The sequence below is a fragment of the Ursus americanus genome, chromosome X (assembly GCF_024610735.1).
Source record: "Ursus americanus isolate L20-20 chromosome X, mUrsAme1.1.p, whole genome shotgun sequence".
Classification (NCBI taxonomy): domain Eukaryota; kingdom Metazoa; phylum Chordata; class Mammalia; order Carnivora; family Ursidae; genus Ursus; species Ursus americanus.
The window spans coordinates 61,424,183-61,448,126 of NC_142164.1; the positions used below are offsets into that span (position 1 = coordinate 61,424,183).

The following is a 23,944-nucleotide window of genomic DNA, read 5'->3' on the forward strand; positions in this document are numbered from 1 at the left end:
TAGGTTTTTATTTGACCCTTTTCTTGCTTCTTGAGGTATGCCTGTATTTCAGTGTACTTCCCTCTTAGGACTGCTTTTGCTGCATCTCAAAGGTTTTGTACTGTTGTGTTTTCATTTTCACTTTTTTCCATGTATTTTTTTAAATTTCTTCTTTGGTTTCCTGGTTAACCCTTTTATTCATTAGTATGATGTTCTTTAACCTCCATGTATTTGTGGTCTTTCCAAATTTTTTCTTCTGGTTGACTTCAAGATTCATAGTATTATGATCTGAAAATAATGCATGGTCTGATCTTCATCTTTTTGTACTTGTTTAGGGCTGATATGTGACCCAGTATGTTATATGTATTGGAGAATGCCCGTGTGCACTTGAAAAGAATGTGTATTCTGCTGCTTTAGGATAAAATGTTCTGTAATTTTAATATCCTCTCTTTATCACTATTTTTTGCCATTTTAATTATTATGTGACTTGGTGTGGACCTCCTTGGGTTGATTTTTTTTCTGGGACTCTCTGTACCTCATCGTGGATCTGGATTTCTCTTTCCTTCTCTAGATTTGGTAATTTTTCAGGTATTATTTCTGCAAATAAACTTTCTACCTCATTTTGTCTTCTCTTTCTGGGATCCCTAATATGTATACGTTCCTTTTTGCTGTGTTCCTTTAATCTGTTCTCATTTTTTATTCTGTTCTTTCTCTTGTGTAGCTTGATTACCTTCCAGTACTCTGTCTTCCAGGTCACTGATGTGTTTTTCTGCTTCCTCTGGTCTACTGCTTATTCCCTCTAGTGTATTTTTAATTTCATTTATTGTGTTCTTCATCTCTGCTTGGTTCTTTTTTATATTTTATGTCTCTTTGTTGAGGTTCTCAGTGAAATTTTCCACTCTTCTCAATTCTAGTGTGTATCTCTAGGACCATTATATTAAATTTTCTCTCAGGCATATTGCTTATCTCTGTTTTGTTTGCTTCTCTTCCTGTCATTTTTTGTTTTTTTCGTTTGGTGCATATTCTTCTTTCTCCTTACTTTGTCTCACTCTCTGTGTCTATTTATATGTGTTAGGAAAGTCATCTATGTCTTCTGTGTCTTCTACACTTGTAAGTAGTGGTCTTGTGGGGAAGATGTCCTGTAGTTCCCTGCAGTGCAAGGTCCCATGTTCACCAGAACCTTGCACTTCAGGGGTATCTCCTGTATGTGTCGTGTGCACTATAATGTTGTGGCTGAGCCACAGTTGTCTTCAGTGCAGTTGGATCCAATGGCTCCTTTTGCCTATTATGGGCAGAGTTTGGTCCCTGCATTGTTAATAGGCCAGGCTGGGGACGGCTTGTGCTTGAGTTGGCTTGTATGAGCATTTGCAGTTTTCAGTCTTAACTGAACTGCTGCAGGGTGCTCTCTCTCTGTCGTCTCCAGAGACTTGCATAAGTGAGTGGGGTCTGCCATCATACCATTTGTCTGCCTTCAGCCTTCTGCGGGGCTGCATTTGAACTGGTTTGTGTGCATATTTGTCTGTTCCCCCAGGGCATGAGTCACTTTGTATTGGTTCTGGCCACTTTCAGGTCTGCTTGCACAATGCCAGTTTTTTGGTTCCTCTTTAGGTGGACCTTTGCTGTTGTTGGGTTCAGTGGGGCAGATTGGAAGGAGAGGCGGGGGTGTAGGCAGGGCCCATGGTGTTAGCAAGGTATGGACTAATCTGCTGTAGAGGGGACTTGGAGATGCTTTGGAGTACTCTTATGGAGGGCATGGTGTGATGTTTGCAAGCTAGGTGGACAGTGTACACTGGTTCCTGGAAGTGCCCTGGTATCTGGACTAGGGTTTGAGGAGGTAAGTGGTACCTGCCTACTTTTCTGTTCTTGGAGTAATCTCCTGAAGATCCCTTCCCCTCTTATGCAGGTTCTGAGATTAGTAAATACATCAGTTTCCTTACCGTATACCCCTGGTGGTTTTCAAACTGCTGCTTCTGTGTGGTATCTCATTGGGGTTGTTTCTCATGCTTGCTCTTTAAGGGCAGGGACTCAGTTTCCTCTTGCCCTGTGGTTTTCTCAGAGCCCAGGCTGCTGATTTTTTAAAGTTCAAAGTGTTGAGCCCCACTGATTATAAAAATTTTCAGTGTTGAGTTTCTCTCATTTTCAAAGCCAAATGGTATGGGGATTCATCTTTCCAGTGCAGGCCCCCCATGCCTGGGGAGCCTGGTGTGGGGTGTGCTCTTCTCCCTTCTCTGTGCTTGTGGCTTCCCTTCCTCTTGTAGACAGTCTCTTGGGTCAGTTTTGTTCCTAACCGTGTCTGTGCCCTCGCTACCATTTTTTTTTAAAGATTTTATTTATTTATTTGACAGAGATAGAGACAGCCAGCGAGAGAGGGAACACAAGCAGGGGGAGTGGGAGAGGAAGAAGCAGGCTCATAGCGGAGGAGCCTGATGTGGGGCTCGATCCCATAATGCCGGGATCATGCCCTGAGCCGAAGGCAGACACTTAACCGCTGTGCCACCCAGGCACCCCCTTCGCTACCATTTTTGATGTGGCCTCTTCTCTATGATAGCTGTGGAGAATCTGTTTTGCCAGTCTTTGGCTTGTTTTCTGTGTTATTTACACTGATGTAGGTGTTATCTGGGGTTTCCTTGGCTGGAGGGGAGCTTAGGACCCTTCCACTCTATCATCCTCTCTTGAAGTTGATATTGATACTTTTAATTCTAATTTGTTACCACAGATTTCACTGTAGTCTTCCTCTTTTTGTATTTTAACTTCTTTCTGTAACAGAGAAATTTGGCCCTGTTATCCTCAATTTTTGTACTCATTTGCCCAGTCCTCATGTTATCCACCTATTTTCAAATTTGCTAACCATACCATCACAACAGAGAAACCTAACTAGTATTAAGTATTTGTCTTAAATTCTCTTTATCTTTAGAATGACGTTATATTGTCAGAGTTCTGTGTTTAGTAGGTAGTTGGGGAATTCTGCCTCTGGTGGTGGCAGACTAGCTTCATTTGCACAAGCAGATTATCTCCCACAGATACCAGTTATAAACTCTGGCCAAAATACTGAAAATAATTATGTGAAGGAACTGGAAAGTGACAAAAAGCAGACACAAATGGGAGGGGAGTGAACACATGGAAGAAAGAAATACTGTTAGTGAATTCCCAATTGTTAAGCCTTTTTTACTTAAGGAAAATGTCAGCTCAGTTGGGGACAGTTAAGACTTAGATAGAAATCTGCATTCATATTGGATGATGTATGAAGAAATTTAGGGGGACCCTGGCAGCTTTTGTAAAATGAGGGGGAAGATTCCATTCAGAAGAGAGGTACAAATTGGGAACTCCAAAAGCTGCAAAAACTCCAACCATACCTGTGATTGAATTGTTCAGGTGCAACCCAGATTCCAGGCAGCTCAGTTAGGGGTAAAAAGAACAGTAGAAAACTTTTAGTTGCTTCCAGTACAGGGTAAACAGTTTGGGGTTTGATTTCAGCTAAGTTAACTACCTCCTCATAACAGAAATATCAACTCTTTGGAGGAATATAATGGGCTCCAGTGCCTTCACTTTATCTTTCCAAATGACCAGTACCAATCCTAAATACTAGATAGATGAAGAAAGAAGAAATGTGACCCATGCTCAAAAGGAAAAACAATCAACAGAGACCAATCTACAGATGACTCAGACATTGAGATTAGCAGACAAGAACATTAAAGCAGCAATTACAACTAAGCTCAAGCACAAAAGGCAAATACATTTATGATGAACAGAGAGATAGGAAATCTTAGCATAGATGTAAAAACTGTGAAAACCCATTTTGAAATTCTTGAACTAAAAAATAAATCATTGTACTTGACATGAGATTAAAGGTAGCAGTGTGTCAGTGAATTTGATGACAGACTAATAGAATTTATCCATCTGAGAATAGAAAACATTAAAAAAGAAAGTGTATGGAGCACTTGCTCTTCAAAGCCTTTCCCCAGTAAAACTGTGTAGTTATCAATCAAGCACATGCAAAGAATAAGAATATGTAACCCATGCTCAGGAAAAAAAGTCAGTAGAAATTCTCAGTGGGCCCAGCGTTTTGTAGTTATCTATATACTAATCTTGCACATATTTTGTTAGATTTTTACGTAAGTATTTCAGGTATTTGGGGTGCTATTTTAAATTCTGTTATTTGTAATTTAGGTTTTATTTGTTCATTGCAGGTATGTAGGAATTTTATTCTCTTTTTATGTTGCCCTTGAATTCTGTGAACTTGCTGTAGGGAGGGTTTTTCTTTGTTTTATTTTTTTGCCTTGTAGATTCCTTGGAATTTTCTATGTAATCTTTCCTGAAAATAGGGATAATTTTATTTCTTCGTTTTATCTGTGTGTATTTTAATTCCATTTCTTGCCTCATTGTGCTGGGTAGGAGTTTTTGTATTTTCCATTATCATGAAGAGGAGTGGTGATGGCAGATACTCTCTTGGTGTTCCTAACCTTGGTGGTAAAGCATTCAGTATTTCACCATTAAGTATGATGGTTCCCATATAAATGGTTTTTGTAAATACTCTTATCGAGTTGAGGATGTTTCCCTTTATTCCTAGTTTTCTGACAGTTTTTTACAGTGACATTTATATTTAGATAATTATAGACTCACATGCAGTTGTAACAGCTAATACAGAGGTCTTATATACACTTTGTCTAGTTTCCCCATAATGGCAACATTTTCTAAAACTATAATATATTATTGTAATCAGGTTATTGATATCTACTGATCGGGTTCAGATTTCCTATGTTTTCCTTGTACTTGTGTGAGTTTATTGGGTTTTATACAATTTTATTACTTGGATTGATTCATATCTCCACCCCTATAGTCATATATCCACCCTCACAGATTACTCATCTTGCCCTTTCATAATCATGCTCACCTCCCTAGCCTGACTCCTACCCAGGCCTAACACCTGGCAATCACTAATCTGTCCTCCATTTCTAAAGTTCTGTCATTTAAAACATGTTACATAAATGGAATCATATGAATGTATGTATTTGGGATTTGATTTTTTCACTTAGCAAAATTCCCTAGAGATTCATCTGAGTTTTTGCATGTACCAGTAGTTATTTCCTTTTTATTGCAGTGTGGTAGTGTTCCATGTTATGGATATACCACAGTTTGTTTAATCATTCACCTGTTAAGGGACATCTGGGCTGATTCCATATTTGAACTATTACAAATATAACTGCTGGTGAGCATTTGTGTGAACTACATTTTCATTTCTCTGGGATAAATGCCTGGGAGTGCAGTTGGTGGGTCATACAATAGTTGCTTGTTTATTTTAAGATACTCCTAAACTGTAAATTGAGTTCCAGAGGGGCCATACCATTTTATATTCCCAAAGCAATATATGAGTGACTCAGTTTCTCTGCATCTACACCAGCATTCCTTTTTAATCTTATGTATTCTGATAGATGCTTAGTGATATCTTATTGTGGTTTTAATTGGCATTTCCTTAATGACTAATAGCACTTTTAACAGTGTTACTGAGATATAATTTGTATAACATAAAATTCACCCATTTAAAGTATACAATGTAGTTTTTGTATTTCACAGATATGTGTAACCATCACTGTAGTTAATTTTATAACCTTTTTATCACCTCAAAAGAAACACCCCCCCTCACTAATCTACCAAGCAACCTTGCTAATCTACTTTCTTGGCTTTATGGATTTCCCTGTTTTGGACTTTTCTTATGAGTGGCATTGTATAATATGTGGTCCTTTATGACTGGCTTCTTTCACTTAATGTAATGCGTTCAAGATTTATCTATGTTGTAGCATGTTTTAATACTTCATTCCTTTTTATGGCCAAATAACATTCTTTTATATGACATTTGTCTTGTTTACACCTTTTGGCTATTATGAATAATGCTGTTATAAACATTTATGAACAAGTTTGTGTATGGCAGCGTATTTTTGTTTTTCTTGGGTACATACTTAGGAGTAGAATTGCTAGATTATATGGTAACTATGTTAAATCCTTTGAGGAAATGCCAAAATATTTTCCAAAGTGGCTGCACCTTTTTACATTCCCGCTTAGCAGTGTACGAGGATTCTGATTTCTCTGCATCCATGTCAATAATTATTATCTGACTTTTTGATTTTAGCCTTCCTAGTGCATGTGAAGTAGTGTCTCATTTTGGATTTGGTTTTCATTTACCCGAGGGCTAATGATACTGAGCATCTTTTCATGTGCTTGTTGACAATTTGTATATATTTTCCTTGGAGAATCGTCTATTGAGACCCTTTGCCCAATTTTTAATTGGGTATTTGTTTTTATTATTGATTTTTAGCATTTTTTTATATATTCCAAACTTTTTATTAAAATAAAATTTACCATTTTAACCAATTTTAAGTATATAATTCCCTGGCATTAAGTACATTCACGTGGTTGTGCAAACATTACCACCATCTATCTCCAGAACTTTTCATTTTCAAATGAAACTCTGCACCCGTTAAGCACTAACTTTCCAATCCTCTCTTTGCTAGCCCCGGCAACCACCATTCTACATTCTGTTTCTATAATCTTAACTATTTTAGGATCCTCATATAAGTAGGAGGGCTAATACAGTTTTTGTCCTCTTGTGTCTGGCTTATTTTACTTAGCATAATGCCTTCAGCTTTATCAGTGCTGTGGCATGTATCAAAATGCCCTTCCTTTTTAAGATTGAGTAGCATTCCATTGTATGTATATAGCATATTTAGTTTTTCATTCATCTGTCAGTGGGAACTTGGGTCAGATATATGATTTGCAAATATCTTCTCCCATTTTGTTGGTTGTCTTTCATCTTCTTGATGGTGTCCTTTGAAGCACAAAGCTTTTAATTTTGATAAAGTACAGTTAATCTTATTTTCTTATTGCTCATGTTTTTGTTGTCATATCTAAGAATTCATAGTACTAAATCTGAGGTCACAAGGATTTACCCCTATATTTTCTTCTAAGAGTTATATAGTTTTAACTTTTTAGGTCTTTGATGCATTTGAAGTTAACTTTTGTATGTGGTGTGAGGAGGGCTCCAAGTTCACTTTTTGCATCTGGGTACATAGTTGAGTTAACATCATTTGTTGAAAAGACTATTTCCCCACTGAATGGTCTTGTCATCCTTATTGAAAATCAATTGGGGGAAAAAACCAGTCAACTGTAGATATGTGGTTTTATTTCTGGACTTTCAGTTGTTTTTTTTGACTCATCTATGTGTCTATCCTTTTGCCAGTACTACACTGTATTAGTTAACAATTGTTTTATAGGAAGTTTTGAAATTGTGAAGTGTGAATCTTCCTGTTTTATTTTTATTTTGAAGGCTTTTTTGGCTATTCCTGTTAAATTCTATACAAATTTTAGAATGAGCTTGTCAATTTCTAGAAGTCAGCTGGGATTCTGACAAGGATTGCATTGTATTGGTAGATCAGTTTGGGGACTATTGCCATCTTACTATTAAGTTGGATTGTTTTCTTTATTTTCAGGTCATTCTTTACAAGTGAGTAGAAATACAATTGATTTTTTTTGTATTGTTCTTGTATTTTTCAATCTTTCTGTACTGTTTTATTAGTTCTAATAGTTTTTTGTTGGATTCCATAGATTTTCTATATATAAGATAATGTCATCTCCAAAGAGAGGTAGTTTTACTTCTCTCTCTTCAATCATGATGGCTTTTATTTCTTTCTCTTGACTACTTGGTCTGGCTAGAATCTCCATTGCAATATTGAATAGAAGTCGCAAGAGTGGATTTCCTTTCTTGTTTCTGATGTTAGGGAGGAAAGCATTACGTCTTTTACCATTTAGTATGATGTTAACCTGTGGGTATTTTGTAGACAGTTGAGGATGTTCCCTTTTTTTAGGGTCTTTTAAGATAGATTTTACTTTTTAGAGCAGTTTTTTAAAACATTTTTTCTAAGATTTTATTTATTTATTTAAAAGAGAATGAGAGAGAGAGAGAGAGAGAGAGAGAGAGGGAGAGAGAACACGCATGAACCAGGGGAGGAGCAGAGAAGCAGACTCCCTGCTGAGCAGGGAGCCCGATGCAGGACTCTATTCTAGGACCCTGGGATCATGACCTGAGCCGAAGGCAGATGGTTACCCAACTGAGCCACACAGGCACCCTAGAGCAGTTTTAGGTTCACAGAAAAATTGAATGAAAAGTACAAGGATTTCCTGTATCTGTTTCCCTCACTCTCCACAGCTGTATGTTTGTTACAGTTGATGAACCTACATTGACAAGCCTTTATCACTCAGAACCTATAGTTTGCATTAGATTTCACTCTTGGTGTTAGACATTCAAAGAATTTTGATAAATGTATAATGACATTGATCTACCATTATAGTGTCATACAGGTTGGTTTCACTGCACTAAAAATTCTCTGTTCCATCTATCCATTCTTCCTTCCCCTTTAACTCCTGGCAACACTGATGTTTTTACTGTTTACATAGTTTTGCCTTTTCCAGAATGTCATAATAGGTGGCCTTTTCAGATTGGGTTCTTTCACTTGGTAATATACATTCAGGGTTCCTCCATCTCTTTCCATGGCTTCATAGCTCTTTTTTTTTTTTTAAGTGGTGACTAATACTCCATTGTCTGGATGTACCAGGGTTAGTTTATCCTATTCACCTTCTGAAGGATATGTTGGTTGTTTCCATGTTTTGGCTGTTATGAATAAAGCTACATACAAAGATGTTTATATAAATAAAAAGGGTGTTTATGTAAAATAAAAGTGTTTATAAGCATCTGTGTGCAGCCTTTGAGTGGATTTAGTTTTCATCTTATTTGGGTATTTATCAAGGAGTGTGATTGCTGGATCATATGGTAAGAGAATGGTTAATTTTGTAAGAAACTGCCCAAATGTCTTCCAAAATGGTTGTACCATTTTCTGTTCCCAGCAGCAATTAAATGAGACTTCTGTTGCTCCACATCCTCACCAGATTTGGTGGTGTCAGTGTTCTGCATTTGTCTGTTGATTGTGTAGTATTATCTGATTGTTTTAATTTCCAATTGCATCATGACATATGGTGTGGAGCATCTTTTTATATGCTTATTTGTCACTGTGTATCTTTGGTAAGATATTTTCAGACCTTTTGCCCATTTCTTTTTTTTTAATTTTTTTTTATTATATTATGTTAGTCACCATACAGTACATCCCTGGTTTCTGATGCAAAGTTCCATGATTCATTACTTGCGTATAACACCCAGTGCACCATGCAATACGTGCCCTCCTTACTATCCATCACCGGTCTATCCCATTCCCCCACCCTCCTCCCCTCTGAAGCCCTCAGTTTGTTTCTCAGAGTCCATAGTCTCTCATGGTTCATTCCCCCTTCTGATTACCCCTCCTTTCTTTATCCCTTTCTTCCCCTACCGATCTTCCTAGTTCTTATGTTCCATAGATGAGAGAAATCATATGATAATTGTCTTTCTCTGCTTGACTTATTTCACTTAGCATTATCTCCTCCAGTGCCGTCCATGTTGCAGCAAATGTTGAGAACTCGTTCTTTCTGATAGCTGAGTAATATTCCATTGTATATATGGACCACAACTTCTTAATCCAGTCATCTGTTGAAGGGCATCTTGGTTCCTTCCACGATTTAGCTATTGTGGACAATGCTGCTATGAACATTGGGGTGCATATGGCCATTTCTAATCATGTTGTTTATTATTATTGAGTTCTTTGTATCTTTTAGATAATAGTCCTTTATCAGATATGTCTTTTGCAGATATTTTCTCCCAGTCTGTGGGAGAAAGACTTGTCTTTTATTCTGTTGACGTTTTCTAGTATTTTGTTGAGGACTTTCCTGTCTATATTTGTGATAGTGTTCTGTAGATTTCTCTTTTTGTGGTACCTTTACTGGTTTTGGTATGATACTGCTCTCATAAACATTAATTTGGTAAGTTTCCCTCCTTTTTGTATTGGAAAAATTTGTGAAGAATTCTTTTTTTGAATTTTTGGTATATTTCAGTGGTGAAGCCACCTGGGCCTTTGATTTTCTTTGTGGGTAGTTTTTTGATTACTAATTCAGTCTCTTCAGTTATAGGTCTATTCACATTGTGTATTTATTCTTTAGTCAGTTTTGTTAGTTGTGTGTGTTTAGGAATTTGTCCATATTTTGTTATCTAATATTTTGGCATATAATTCTTCTTGATATTTCTTTATAATCTGTTTATTTCTTTAAGGTAGATAGTAATGTTCCCTTTTTAATTTCTGATTCTAGTAATTTGAGTTTTGCTTTTTTTTTCCCTTGGTCAGTCTAGCTTAAGGTTGGTCAATTTCATTTATCTTTTCAAAGAACTAACTTTTGATTTCAGTGATTTTTCTATTCTGTGTCATTAAATTTAGCTCTAATATTTATTATTTCTTTCCCTCTGCTTCCTTTAGGTTTAGTTTGCTGTTATTTTTCCAGTGTCTTAGGTGAAGGGAAATAAAATTTATTAATAGTATGATTGTATTGTTAGTAAAAGATGGAGGTTAAATTTTCTTTTATGAGAAAATACCTTGGGACCCCTGGGTGGCTCAGCCATTAAGCATCTGCCTTTGGCTCAGGTCATGATCCCAGGGTCCTGGGATTGAGCCCTGTATCAGGCTGCCTGCTCAGTGGGAAGCCTGCTTCTCCCTCTCCTACTCCCTCTGCTTGTGTTCCCTCTCTCGGTGTCTCTCTCTGTCAAATAAATAAAATCTTAAAAAAAAAGAGATAAAATACCTTAGAAAATTCCAGTAGGAAATGTTTTGATACCAGACTACTATTTTTAGAAACTTGGTGCTTTAACTTGTTTTTATTCATTTATTTTTAAGGATTTTATATATTTGTCAGAGAGAGAGAGCACAAGCAGGGGGAGCAGTAGGCAGAGGGAGAAGCAGGCTCCTCAATGAGCGAGGATCCCGATGCAGGACTTGGTCTCAGGACCCTAGGATCATGACCTGAGCTGAAGGCAGGTGCTTAAGCGATTGAGCCACCCAGGCATCCCTAGAAACTTGGGATTAAAGAAGAGGTTAGTGTGTCAAGGGAGTGATTCTAGTGAGAAAATTCTTCTAAGAATATCTTAATGTGAGTAATGTATTAACAGTACTGTTGTACTTCATAGATTGAAAAATGGGTTCATGGAGTTGTAGTTTTGGTGGTCTGTTTGATAATGCTTTGAAGAGATAAATAAAGTTTTTATTTCTTCTCTTTTAAGAAAAAGTCAGTGGTTCTGGAAATAACTCAGATATGATGGAAAACAGCAAGGAAGAGGTAAGACTAATTTGAAGCATTTAAAAGATACTTATTAATTGCTAATAACCAACTAGAGTATATGTTATCAGATTGCTTCTATTTTTTTTTAAAGATTTATTTATTTATTTTAGAGAAAGAGAGAGAGTGAGTGTAGCAGGGAGGGTCAGAGGGAGACAGAAACTCAAGCTGACTCCACGCTGAGCATGAAGCCCAACATGGGGCTTGATCTCATAACCCTGAGATCATGACCTGAGCTGAAACCAAGAGTTGGACACTTAACCGACTGTGCCACCCAGGCACCCCAGATTGCTTCTCTTTAATACATGCATGTGTTTAAGTTTACTGTTATGCTGAAGTATTATAATACTTCATTTTGGGTAGTTGTTTATTTTTAGAAGGTGTTCATTGTTTTTATTATTGTGTGGTTCACTTTAGCAATATACCTGAAGTCAGACAACTGAAGGCTTGCTAATAGATAGGTATTTGAACATTATTATATTGTAATAGTGGTGCTCAAGGTGGTTGTTATGGGCATGACTCCATGGTTCTGACATCTCTCAAAACTGGATATTTAGAGTATCTTAAGCATTATCATAGGAACGCATCCTGATGTCCTTCACTCGTGATACCCAGGCCTGTGCTATAGTTTTGGGATTCTTTCCACCTAGTATAAAAATTTTAATCCAAAAAAATATATTGACTGTATTGGCAAAATGAGGATAAATTTAGTGTCTCAGAGGAAATTGTAGAAGGTATTTTATGCCATATGTTAGGATAGAGAAAATGACACATCTTTTAGATCCTTAAAACTCCCTACGTCCATCAGGATCTGATTACTTCTGTACCTTTGCTTCATCTTTGTTGACTTGGGTCAGGATCATGATGTAGTAGTGCATCCTCACCTACACCACAAAATTAAATGGAAACAATTTAATTAAAAAAAACCCAGGAAATTAATCTTAAATCAAGGAAGCCTGAGAATAAATGAGAATTAGTTTTTGAAGTTCCTTTTAAAAATATTTTAGGTATAAAAGTAATATCCCATTATGTTACGGTATCAGAGATCTTGGTATAGGGAAATAGTTAATTGTAGGGGCATGTCTTTGAGAGTTGTATTCACTTTTTTATTTATTTCTCACGTTTAGGGAGCTAGCTCTTCAGAAAAATCCAAATCATCAGGATCATCACGATCAAAAAGGTTGGTTGACATTGAAGGGAAAACATTTTCAGGTTGTTTTATTTTCTTTTTCTGAGAATAATAATCTTTTCTAAACTTCAAGCACCCTTGTTCTAACTAAATAAACTATTTTATACAAAGATACACATTAAAAACTGGGCAGTATAGTATAATGAATTCTCTTGTATCCATCAATTAACTTCAACAATTATTGATTCATTCTGACTTTGAATTTTAGTGGAATTTTACAAGGAGGATTTATTATGCTTTAGTGGCCCTTGCAATATGTAGATAGTTTCTTTTAGATTATATATGTGCTCAAAAAAAGGACAGAGGGAAAATGAAATGAATGCCTCATGTAGCAATATGGGTTTCTTAGGATTATGTCAAATTGTCCAGGATGATGGGTTGGGGTAGCCATTATGCTTATGAGGAAGTTATAGGGAGATTAAAGAGTGGTAAAATTACTTTTCTGTGTTAGATTGTCAAAATGAATTATACATAAGGACTGAAACTACTTCTAATCATACTATAAAGCATAATATACTGTATAGATTTTATTGGAAGTTTGCAGTTTATTCTATTGGGCATTTGTTTTTTTTTTTTTTTTTTTTTTTTTTTAAGAAGACTCCACGCCCAACATGGGGCTTGAACTCACAACCTGGAGATCCAGAGTCAGATGCTCTGTTGTCTGAGCCAGCCAGGTGCCCCTGGCATTTGTTGTTTTTTACCAGTGGGAATGTCTCTTAATAAATACAGCTTTATTTTAACTTATTCTCTAAAGTGGTGATTCTTAATGAGGAGATCCCTTCATCACCCCCCCCCCCCCCGGTAGCTTTTTCAGAACGAACATACCCTGGTCCTACCCCAGACCTACTGAATCATAATTTTCAGTAATACGGTACAGAGATTTGTGCTTCTGTAGGTGAGTCTGATGTGTATCTCTGGTTAAGAGCCACCGTTCAATCTAAACACGTTCTTTGGTTATTATTCCAGTTGTCAGAAATGTCCATAATTCTATGGACTTAATTCTTTCATAGGAAACCTTCAATTGTAACAAAGTATGTTGAATCTGATGATGAAAAACCTTTGGATGAAACTGTAAATGAAGATGCTTCTAATGAAAATTCAGAAAATGATATTACTATGCAAAGCTTGCCAAAAGGTAATGTGTATTAATTTTTCATATGAAGTTAAAGTTGAAATGTATTTTTAAATGTCATTATAAAATTGGAACTTGATTTCTGTTAGCTGTGTGTAAAGGAACAAAACTAGCATTTTAATAGTGGTTTTCTGGAAATGTATTAGAATGGTAATGAAAATGTGTGTTACTGAGATTAAAAACTTACAGTATTTGCAATCAGCTTTGAAAAAGAACAAAACTTATTTTCTCTTAGCATTGGGTTTTAGAAAAGGGATTTTAGTCTCTAAATTGTATTTGAATGTGGAAGTTAGTTTAAACGTTTATATTAAGTTTTGGTTCAGTGAATTTAAATATGCTTGCTTTATAGGAAAACATGAATATTCTTAAAACTTTACAAAAACATTTAAAGTCTGGTTTAATCTTACTGCATTCTTAAATTCTCTAAGACTAAAAGCTGAAGCTAGTTATCAAAGATAGCTTTAGATGTATTTCTTGTAATTACCTCTTTAAAACGCCTTGTCACATGCCTTTCAACTGTTGTAGTTCTAACCTTAAAACCTCATTAATTAGATTGGGGGAAAAAAGCCAAGTGAAAATCTTGGAAGTTTCATAGCCCAAGTCTGAGAGCAGTATGATTATATGATAAGAGTAATGACAAAGGTCTTGGTAATTTCATGGTGTTTCAGAGTCAAAAGTTTAGATTTTTTCTTTATTAATAATATGTGCAAGTATCTTAGATTTTTCAAATTTATCCTCACAGATCATTTATAGCAGTGTTTACTAAACTTTGTTCTCTGTCTGCATTTATATTTTCGTGACACATTTTTCGATTATGAAAGTTTAAAAAATGGGAAGGAGCATAACATTGCTTGACTAGGACAAATTAGGAGTTATAGTAGATGAAATATGAAATGAGGAAAAGGAATGAATGAGAGAAAGCAGAAAGAAGGAAAATTGATGGGCCTACCATTTACTTGGCTTTTGCAAATCATCCGTGACAATTTCATGTAATGGTTAGTGGCCGAGGGCAGAAACAGCTAATGAGGGAGTGTGAGTCCCATAGGCAGTGACTCACTTTGGATCGTTACATTCTCAGTGGTTGTCACTCGGAGTCCTTATGATGGTCACTGGGTGAGCTAAGAAATAGGAATTCAAATCTTTCTTTTAATGATACTGTGGAAGAAAGTTAGTATGGGATGTTTCTAACCTGAATTAATTATAATTCTCTCCCACCAAACCAAAAATAGACCCACTTCATAAGGTAGAATTTGGGTGATGATAATTATTATTATAATACTATATTGAGTATATATAGGTACCAGACTCTTACAGAACTAACTCATTTAATCCTCAAACCAGTACTGTAAGGTAGTTACTGTTTCTACTTGTAGAAATAAAGGAACAAATTCAGAGCTCAGGGAACTTATTCAAGCTTTAAATTGAGAAACTAGGTCTGCTTGAATCCAAAGCTAGCGAGTGCTTTTTCCACTCTACTGCTTTGCTTCCATTTAGAGAAGAATCTTCAGAAATAATTCTGTTTTTTGTTAATTATAAATCTTGAGCGTTTTCAAATGCTGTGGCTTCTCTGAGATATATATATGTGAAATGGTTGTTGTAAATAAAGTTTTCTTTTGTGTGTAGATTATTTAAACTTGCTCGTTTGTAAAAACTCAATCCTCTATGCCTGCTTTCCCCTCCTTTTTTTTCAGAGACTCAGAAATACATACAACTAGATGCTATACCTTGCCAAAATCTGCTTGCTGAATAACATAGGCCCATGTTTCAGGGAGACCGCCCCTGACAACAACCGGGTTTTACTTTCTTAAATGTTGCCAATAATGCCCAATTACTAAGCCCAGCAATGTAGGTAAATGTGAGACCTGGACCCTTTTTACTATGCTCCTGCTTTATTTGCTCTTGAGAGATTATAATGAAAACTTCAGTTAACAACCTGTCTTCTCAGTTCACATGTTTTATAACTAAGAAAGTACATACTTTCTAAAATATTCCATAGAGACCAATAATTATCTCACTCTACAGTTTATTGTTAGAGCAGTTGAGCTTAAATATCTTAAGGCAATCTTCTGTTTTAAGACTCTTTAAGGACTTTTCAGGGTACTAAAAATTTGACACACTAGTTGGGAAATGCCTCAGAATAGGTATAGCAGTGATAGCAGAATTAACTTCTTACATTGCCTCCCACTATCCTCCCCCAAAACAATATAAGAAAACCCTTAAAAATCTTCTTCTGAGTTTGTGATTTGGATTATGAGAATAGGATGTCTTTTTAAAATTTCCCTTCTGGTCCTTCTATTTTATAAACTTTGTTGGAGTTTAGCATGAGTGTTCATACTCAAAAACAGTTTTTGTGATAGGCACTATAAAAATTCAGACCTGGGCTGAGGCTTTCTACTTTATTCACACATTTCTGTTATAATCAGTTCATAATACCCCCACCCTATTTTTATTAATTATATTCCAACAAGTAATCTTATTGCTGACACCTGGCCCTTTTACCATTTCCGTTTTATTTACTCTTGAAGAGGTCCTTACACAGTATTGAAAGCTTGAAAGAAACAAAATTATGTACCAGCAATGTTGGCTTTATCTGAACTGAAGTCTTGTACTTCATTTGCACATTTAATATGTGTAATGGTTTTTTAAATGAAATCATTCTAGGTACAGTGATTGTACAACCAGAGCCAGTGCTGAATGAAGACAAAGATGATTTTAAAGGGCCTGAATTTAGAAGCAGAAGTAAAATGAAAACTGAAAATCTCAAAAAACGCGGAGGTAAATACAAGTGAAAATGAAAACATGAGTTTAAATTGCTGTTTATGACCATATTGGAAAATCTGATGTGCTTATTAAAAATACCTCCACTTTTCTGCCCGTTGTTTATTAAAAGCACTACTTAAAAATAACTTCTGTTTCTCTCTGAGCTCTGAAGCAGAAAAGGTTAAACACCATTTATCCAAATACCTTTGCCTTCAGTGGCTATAAAGTTTTCTCAGGAAGCTTAGTATTTCCTTCTTGAATATTAGTTCTGTAATGCCTATATTCCAAAATACCATGTGTTCCCTCTCACCCCGAAAGAATTTCAGATTTGGACAAAATCTTGCCTATGGCCTTCAGGTAACTTTATATATATATATATATATATATATATATATAAATACACTGTATCACAGAGTTACCTGTGCCTTAGTGTTATTTGGGGGTGCTTATTAAAAATGCAAGTCCCTTAACTCCACTAACAAATTAGAATTTCTGGGGATGATATCAAGAATGAGCCCCATTTTGTTCTTTTGTATATTAAAGTTGGAGATCTACTGATGTAAGGATAATAATGTAGAGATGAGTAGGAAGGAGAAGGGAGCTAGAGCTAGTAACCTTCCTTCCACCTGTCTGAGCCGTCTCTTCTTTTGTCTGTCTACCCCCACTTACACACACACCATGTTGGCTAATCATCTGTAGAAAGTTAGCATAAGGAGAATTCATTTAGAAATTTAGTATCCCATTTGTTTGTGTGTGATTTTTAAATAGTGCCTATATATTTTCTTGGGCAGATTTACAGAGCCATAATCCATGAGTATAAAAGGAACGAATCTCTAAAGAATAGAACATGACACTGAATTTCTAAGTAGAAGTGTGATGGAAGCATGTCTGTTTAATATTTTTCGTGTTACTTGTGAAATTATAGCATAGTACTTATATTGGTGAAATTTTGTGCAGATTTTTATTTCAGTGCTATATGATTATCTTGATGGAATTAGTAAAATATATCTGTATTTGTTATATATATTTTCAGATTAAATAACTCATTAGGTTGTTGGAGAAAATAAAAAAATGTTATTTAGTCTTTTGTCCACAAGGGGGTGTTCTGCTCCTTTCAAGCATGCGGAAGATTTATGGAGAATGTAGTTCATAGTAGGGAAACTGACATTGCAGCAACAGAGCTCACCAAAACTGAATAGTTTTCCTAAAACAAAAGAATCATTAAGTAGAAGGTGACCTTAGGGATCATAAGCAAGAGTCTGGAGAACAAATAACTAAGTGTACTGCATTGTATCAAAATTAGTATCTAAATGGTGTCTTTGGGGAGGGACTCTGGTGCAGTCAGTGTCTAGAATATGTATAAGGGCCAAAGGGAGAGTGAAAAAAGAGTCACAGTTGTTGGGGAACGTGGTCTTAGTGCCACTTCACTATGCTGCTGGTATTTGGTCTGAACTGATATATTTGGAACATTTTATTGAGTGTTCTGTATAAGAATGCTTATGCTTAATGAAATATATATATTTATAGCCATAAAGTAGCACCTAAATCTCTCATGTTAATTTTTGTCTTAATGATTTGCTACATCTTTAAACTGTTAGAAATCACACAGGAAATTTAACTGTTTACTTATATATACATGTATGAATAAACTAGTGATCTGAAGTACTGAATTGCTAGTTAATATTCAAACTTCTTAGGAAAGTTAGTTCTATAATTGAAGCCTAGTTTAGGAAACTATCAATAAGGTAAATCGTGTATAAAGTAATTTTGTATTGATTTGAAACAAAAGGAAACATAAAGATACAGCTATATCCACGGTTTCAGGAGCTGCTTTTTAAAAACACCATAGCCTATTGATAACCTTTTCCTCAGTTTGTTAGAAAGTATATTTTACACCTAATTTTTCTATCTGACACAATAATTTTATTTTAAATTCCAGTATAATTAACATACTGTGTGATACTAGTTTTAAGTGTACAGTATAGTGATTCGACAGTTCCATACATCACACAGTGCTTATTACGACAAGTGTACTCCTTAATCCCCATCGCCTGTTTTACCCATCCCCATCTCCCCTCTGGTAACCATCAGTTTTGTTTGCTATAGCTAAGAGTCTGTTTCTTGATTTATCTCTCTTCTTTTCTTTTGCTTGTTTTTTCCCCTTAAATTCCACGTATGAGTGCAGTCATATGGTATTTGTTTTTCTCTGACTTATTTTCCTAAGCATCATACTCTCTAGCTGTAGCCATGTCATTGCAAATGGCAAGATTTCATTCCTTTTTATGGCTGAATAATATTCCATTGTGTATATATACCATATCTTCTTTATTCGTCTGTCAGTGGATACTTGGGTTGCTTACATAATTTGGCTATTGTAAATAATGCTTCTATAAATATTTGCATGTGTCCCTTTGAATTCGTATTTTTGTATTTTGCGGGTAAATACCCTAGTACAATTACTGGATTGTAGGATAGTTTTATTTTTAACTTTTTGAGGAACCTCCGTATCGTTTTCCAGAGTGGCTGCACTAGTTGACATTCCCACCAACACTATAAGAGGGTTCCTTTTTCTCCATATCTTTGTCAACACTTGTTTTTCTTTTGTTTCTGATTTTTTTTTTAAAGATTTTATTTATTTATTTGACAGAGATAGAGACAGCCAGCGAGAGAGGGAACACAAGCAGGGGGAGTGGGAGAGGAAGAAGCAGGCTCATAGCGGAAGAGCCTGATGTGGGGCTCGATCCCATAACGCCGGGATCACGCCCTGAGCCGAAGGCAGACGCTTAACCGCTGTGCCACCCAGGCGCCCCTCTTTTGTTTTTGATTTTAGCCATTCTGACAGGTGTGAGGTGATATCTCATTGTATTTATCATTTGCATTTCCCTGATAATGAGTGATGTTGAGCATCTTTTCATGTGTTTGTTGGCCACCTGGATGTCGTCTTTGGAGAAATGTCTGTTCATGTCCTCTGCCAATTTTTTAATTGGAGTATTCATTTTTTGGGTGTTGGGTTTTATAAGTTCTTTATATGTTTTGGATACTAACCCTTTATCAGATGTCATTTGCAAATATCTTCTCCCATTCTGTAGGTTTCCTTTTAGTTTTGTTGATTGTTTCTTTCACTATGCAGAAGCCTTTTATTTTGATGTAGTCCCAAGAGTTTATTTTTCTTTTATTTCCCTTGCCTCAGGAGACATATCTAGAAAAGTGTTGTGATGGCGGATGGCAGGTACATTACTGCCTGTGCTTTCTTCTAGGATTTTTTAAAATTTAACTTGAATTAGCCAACGTATAGTATATCATTAGTTTTTTGATGTAATGTTCAGTGTTTCATTAGTTGCATATAACACCCACTTTGGATTTTTTTTTATTAAAGGTTTTATTTTTAATTAATCTCGATACCCAACATGGGGCTCAAACTCACAATCCTGAGATCATGAATCGCACGCTCCACTGACAGAGCGAACTATGTGTCCCTCTTCTAAGATTTTTATAGTTTTAGGTCTCACATTTAGGTGTTTAATCCATTTTTTGTTTATTTTTGTGTATGGTGAAAGAAAGTGGTCCAGTTTCATTCTTTTGCATGTAGCTATCAAGGTTTCCCAATATCATTTGTTGAAGAGACTGTCATTTTCTCACTGGAGATAGTCTTATCTTGCTTTGTCAACGATTGACCATATAATTATGGGCTTATTTCTGGGTTTTCTATTCTCTTCTATTGATCTGTGTGTCTGTTTTTGTGCCAGTACCATACTGTTTTGATTACTACAGCTTTGTAAATAATTTAAGTCTGGAATTGTGATACCTTCAGTTTTGCTTTTCATTTTCAAGATTGCTTTGGCTATTTGGGGTCTTTTGTGGTTCCGTGCAAATTTTAGGATAGTTTGTTCAAGCTCTGTGAAAAATGCTGTACCATGGTATTTTGATAGGGATTGCATTAAATGTGTAGATTGCTTTAAGTAATTTTAGACATTTTAACAATATTTGTTCTTCCAATCCATTAGCATGGAATGTCTCCATTTCTTTGTGTCATCTTCAATTGTTATCGTAAATGTTTTATAGAATTTTGTTCTCTTTAAATCTATTAAAATGTGTTGAACTAAGAAGTGAAAATGCCTCTTTTCCATTTATACACTGTTATAACCATTAAGATATTTCATAACTAAAAATAAAAATGTAAAGCATATAGAAACAAGTACATAAAGTAACATTTCACCATTACTTAAGTGAAATATTGGTTCAGTCTTACTTCTCCATTTCCTCCTCCTCCCACCCCTCTAATAATGATTATTTTGAAGGTTCTATGCATGTGTGTGTATTATTTTCATACATGTTTTTATATTTTTCCTATACATGTTTATTTGTAAAGCATTTATTTTTCACTTAAAATATGCAAAGTAGTATCCTGTGTATATCCTTTTGCAACATTTCATATTCAGCACTGCTTTTGAAGTGTGTCCATCACAGTGAATGTACATCTAGTTTTTTATTTTCCACTGTTCTATAGAATTCTGTTATATGAGTAAACCACTGTCCGTTTCCCAAATGGAAGTTATTTCCAATTTTTTGTTTTCAAAGTTTTCTAATTTCCTACTTTGTGCTGCAATGAATATCGTATATATGGTTCTTTGTGCAGATGTGGGAGAAATTCTCCAAAGGATCACCTAGTTTTGTTTAATTTTTGAGTGATATATGTGCAAAAGCTTATAGAAGATGCTTAATATTTATTATGTTAATATTGGATGAACATTCATATTCTAGCTTTTATCTTATTAGTATATTTTAATGCAATCATTGTTTGAAATGAAGTACACTGTGTATTTGTTTCTGTTAAAACAAATACAGAATATATTAGTACTCAAGATCAAACACTAATGTAGGACAGTATGATATAAAATATTAGCAACTTATATAGTGAATCTTCAAATTCTCTATATTGTCTGGAAAAGTATGATGGTACCCTTAAAACTTGGTTAAACTTTTTTTTTGACTTCTGCAAATAAGAATATTTGTGATAATGTTTGAGTCCATGGTGATTTGGACCTAAAGAGTAAAAAAAAAAGAAAGAAAGAAAGAAAGAAAATTGAGAGGTGGGAAATGTGTGTATTGTTTTGTCTTTTATTTAGAGATATAGTTTATTCTTTTAATTATTTCCTTTTTATTTGTGAATGCAGGCATTTTCATTGGCTGGTTTGGAATCATAATCTATCATCTTATATCAAGATCTTGGTTGCACACCAGAATCATCTGTAAAACTAAAAAATGTCTAGGAGATTCTCATTTAGTGGTTTAGGGGTGGGAATGGCTGTCTCTGCTTTTAAAAAGTTTCTTCAGATGATTCTGATGTTCACCTCAGATTGTGAAGCACTGCTCTAAGCAGAACTAGGGATGAGAGTGAGGCGGGAGAGGTTTCCTCTTTGTTGCATTGCGTTATCTTCAGTCTGTTTTCCTGCAGACACTGTGGAATGGGGCTCTACCATCCCCCTCCTCCAAGTCATTCTCAGGTTTTGATGCCAAGATAGATAGATAAACCTGCAAGTCTTATTTGTCCTTAATTGGAAATAGCAGACAGTGCTAATATGGAGTAGATAGTGAAATAGACGACAGGTTAATGGGGATTATGGATAGTATTGAGGTAAATCTGAGGTAAGAAATCAATAATTTAAAATTATCAGGTTTTCACATACCATATTGGAAGAGTCTGTGCAGACATTTTCATTTTGAGTATAAAAAAATTAATGGCATATACCTAACTTTTAAGTATAAGGATGCAAAAGACTGTTCCACATATGTCACTTGCTTCCCCATTCTTTAAGAACTGATAATTTATTTGCAGAGCAATAGCAAAATGAAAAAGAACTCTTGCCACCTATTTTTAGAACTTTTCTTATGGAGTCTCTTCATGTTTTATCAAGTTGTGAGAAATAGGATTTGCATCTGTAAAAGGAAACAGGATTTGTAGTTCTGGAATTTGCCAAGGTGCTCATGTTTTTAGTAAGTCCGTAAAATTATTAGCCTTTTGTATCCAAAATGTCACTTTTCTAAGGATTATGAAGTATTTAATTTCTAATGTGAAAATTGCAAAATGCTGACTAAAGTAAATATCTTTTTTTTATGTGTGTGTGTGTGTGTGTGTGTGTGTGTGTGTGTGTATGTCTGAATAATGGTCACTCCTTTCTCCTAGAAGATGGGCTTCATGGGATTGTGAGCTGCACAGCTTGTGGACAGCAGGTCAATCATTTTCAAAAAGATTCCATTTATAGACATCCTTCACTGCAAGTACTTATTTGTAAGGTATGTAATGATCTGTTTATAATTCATTCCACAAATATTTGAATTTTTACTATGTGTTAGACATTTGGCTTACAGTGTCAGACTTTTGGTTCATAGTGATGAAGAAGATGGACATGGTCTCTGTCTTTGGAGGGCTTATATTGTAATGAGGAGGACAGACATTACAAAAAGCCCAGTAAGTGCCATGATAGGGGAAATACTGTGTACTATGGGAACACACAGGAAACCTGTGTACTTTGGAGTTGGGTAGGGGGGCTTTATAATGGAGATGATATAAGCTGATATCTGAACTATAAATAGGAATTAGCCTGGTGAAGTGGGATTGGCTCAGCATATTCTAAGCAGAGGCAGTATGGTATTCAAAGGCTGGTAAGTGAAGCAGAGCATGGTGTGAAGAGTATACGTGTGTGCAGATGTATGTTTTATAACCTTCCCTCTTATGTATTCTAATTACCCAAATCTAAACTCTCCACCTGGGACAGAGTTTTGATGTAAGTTGGTGATGATAGAATTAAAAATGCTTCATATGTGGAGTTAATTTTAAATATCTATATCAAGGTTATGATTTCCCTAACTCATTACTGCTAAGATTAATTCTGTGTTAGTTTGTTTCCCAACAAAATGCCTCCTTGAAATGCAGTTCTAGGTCTTTTTTTAAAAGATGTTATTTATTTATCTGAGAGAGAGAGAGAGAGGCACAAGTGGGGAGGAAGATCAGAGAGAGAGGGAGAGGCAGACTCCCCACTGAGCAGAGAGCCAGATGCGGGGCTGCATCTCACTACCCCGAAATCATGACCTGAGCTGAAGGCAGACACTTAACCGACTGAGCCACTCAGGCACCCCTCTAGGTCTTTTATTATATGAGTTTTTTATATAGACCCACTTAAGTGGATTAAATTTACTTTTTCCTTTAGCAATTTGTGTCCCTCTGTTCCTTGAATTCAGTTCAGTCAGGAGCCTATTTAGGGGGACATGTTGTAGCTTCTAGTTTTAAAATGGGATAGCTGAGTTTCATATTGCTGGATTTTAATGTGCGTTTCCTTTCTCTTTTCTAATAGATATAATTGTTTTTTTCCAAGGGCCAGTCTGTTGAGCCAGCCCATTTTGGTGATCAGTACCTTTCATCACTGGGCATGGAATCTTCACTTTCTCCAGATTAGTGAAAATGAATTTAAAGTCAATCAGATTTGGATTTGAATACCAGCTTTGTCTGTTACCTAGTTGTATGACTTGAGGAGATTTACTTATGTATTAGCCTTTTCTCTCAAATTGGGTGTAATACTTCCTATCTTGCATAATGTTTTGAGATTGAAAGAGAATGTAGCTTAATGTAGGATAATGTTGTTTAGCTGTAC

General features: G+C 35.5%; 1 protein-coding gene across 7 annotated transcripts in view; it reads left to right on the top strand.

Moving 5' to 3' along the window:
• Window positions 1-23,944, top strand: part of ATRX (ATRX chromatin remodeler) — a 331,172-nt gene that overhangs the window by 85,294 nt on the left and 221,934 nt on the right. For 4 of the 7 annotated variants that reach the window (XM_087860258.1, XM_045801305.2, XM_045801307.2 and 1 more), the window contains 5 exons: window positions 11,159-11,214; window positions 12,342-12,394; window positions 13,414-13,538; window positions 16,197-16,310; window positions 22,480-22,589. In XM_087860258.1, coding sequence (XP_087716384.1) covers window positions 11,159-11,214; window positions 12,342-12,394; window positions 13,414-13,538; window positions 16,197-16,310; window positions 22,480-22,589 — 458 coding nt within the window. The remainder of the gene's footprint in view (window positions 1-11,158; window positions 11,215-12,341; window positions 12,395-13,413; window positions 13,539-16,196; window positions 16,311-22,479; window positions 22,590-23,944) is intronic. The other 3 variants (XM_045801308.2, XM_045801311.2, XM_045801310.2) reach the window with 3 other exon arrangements.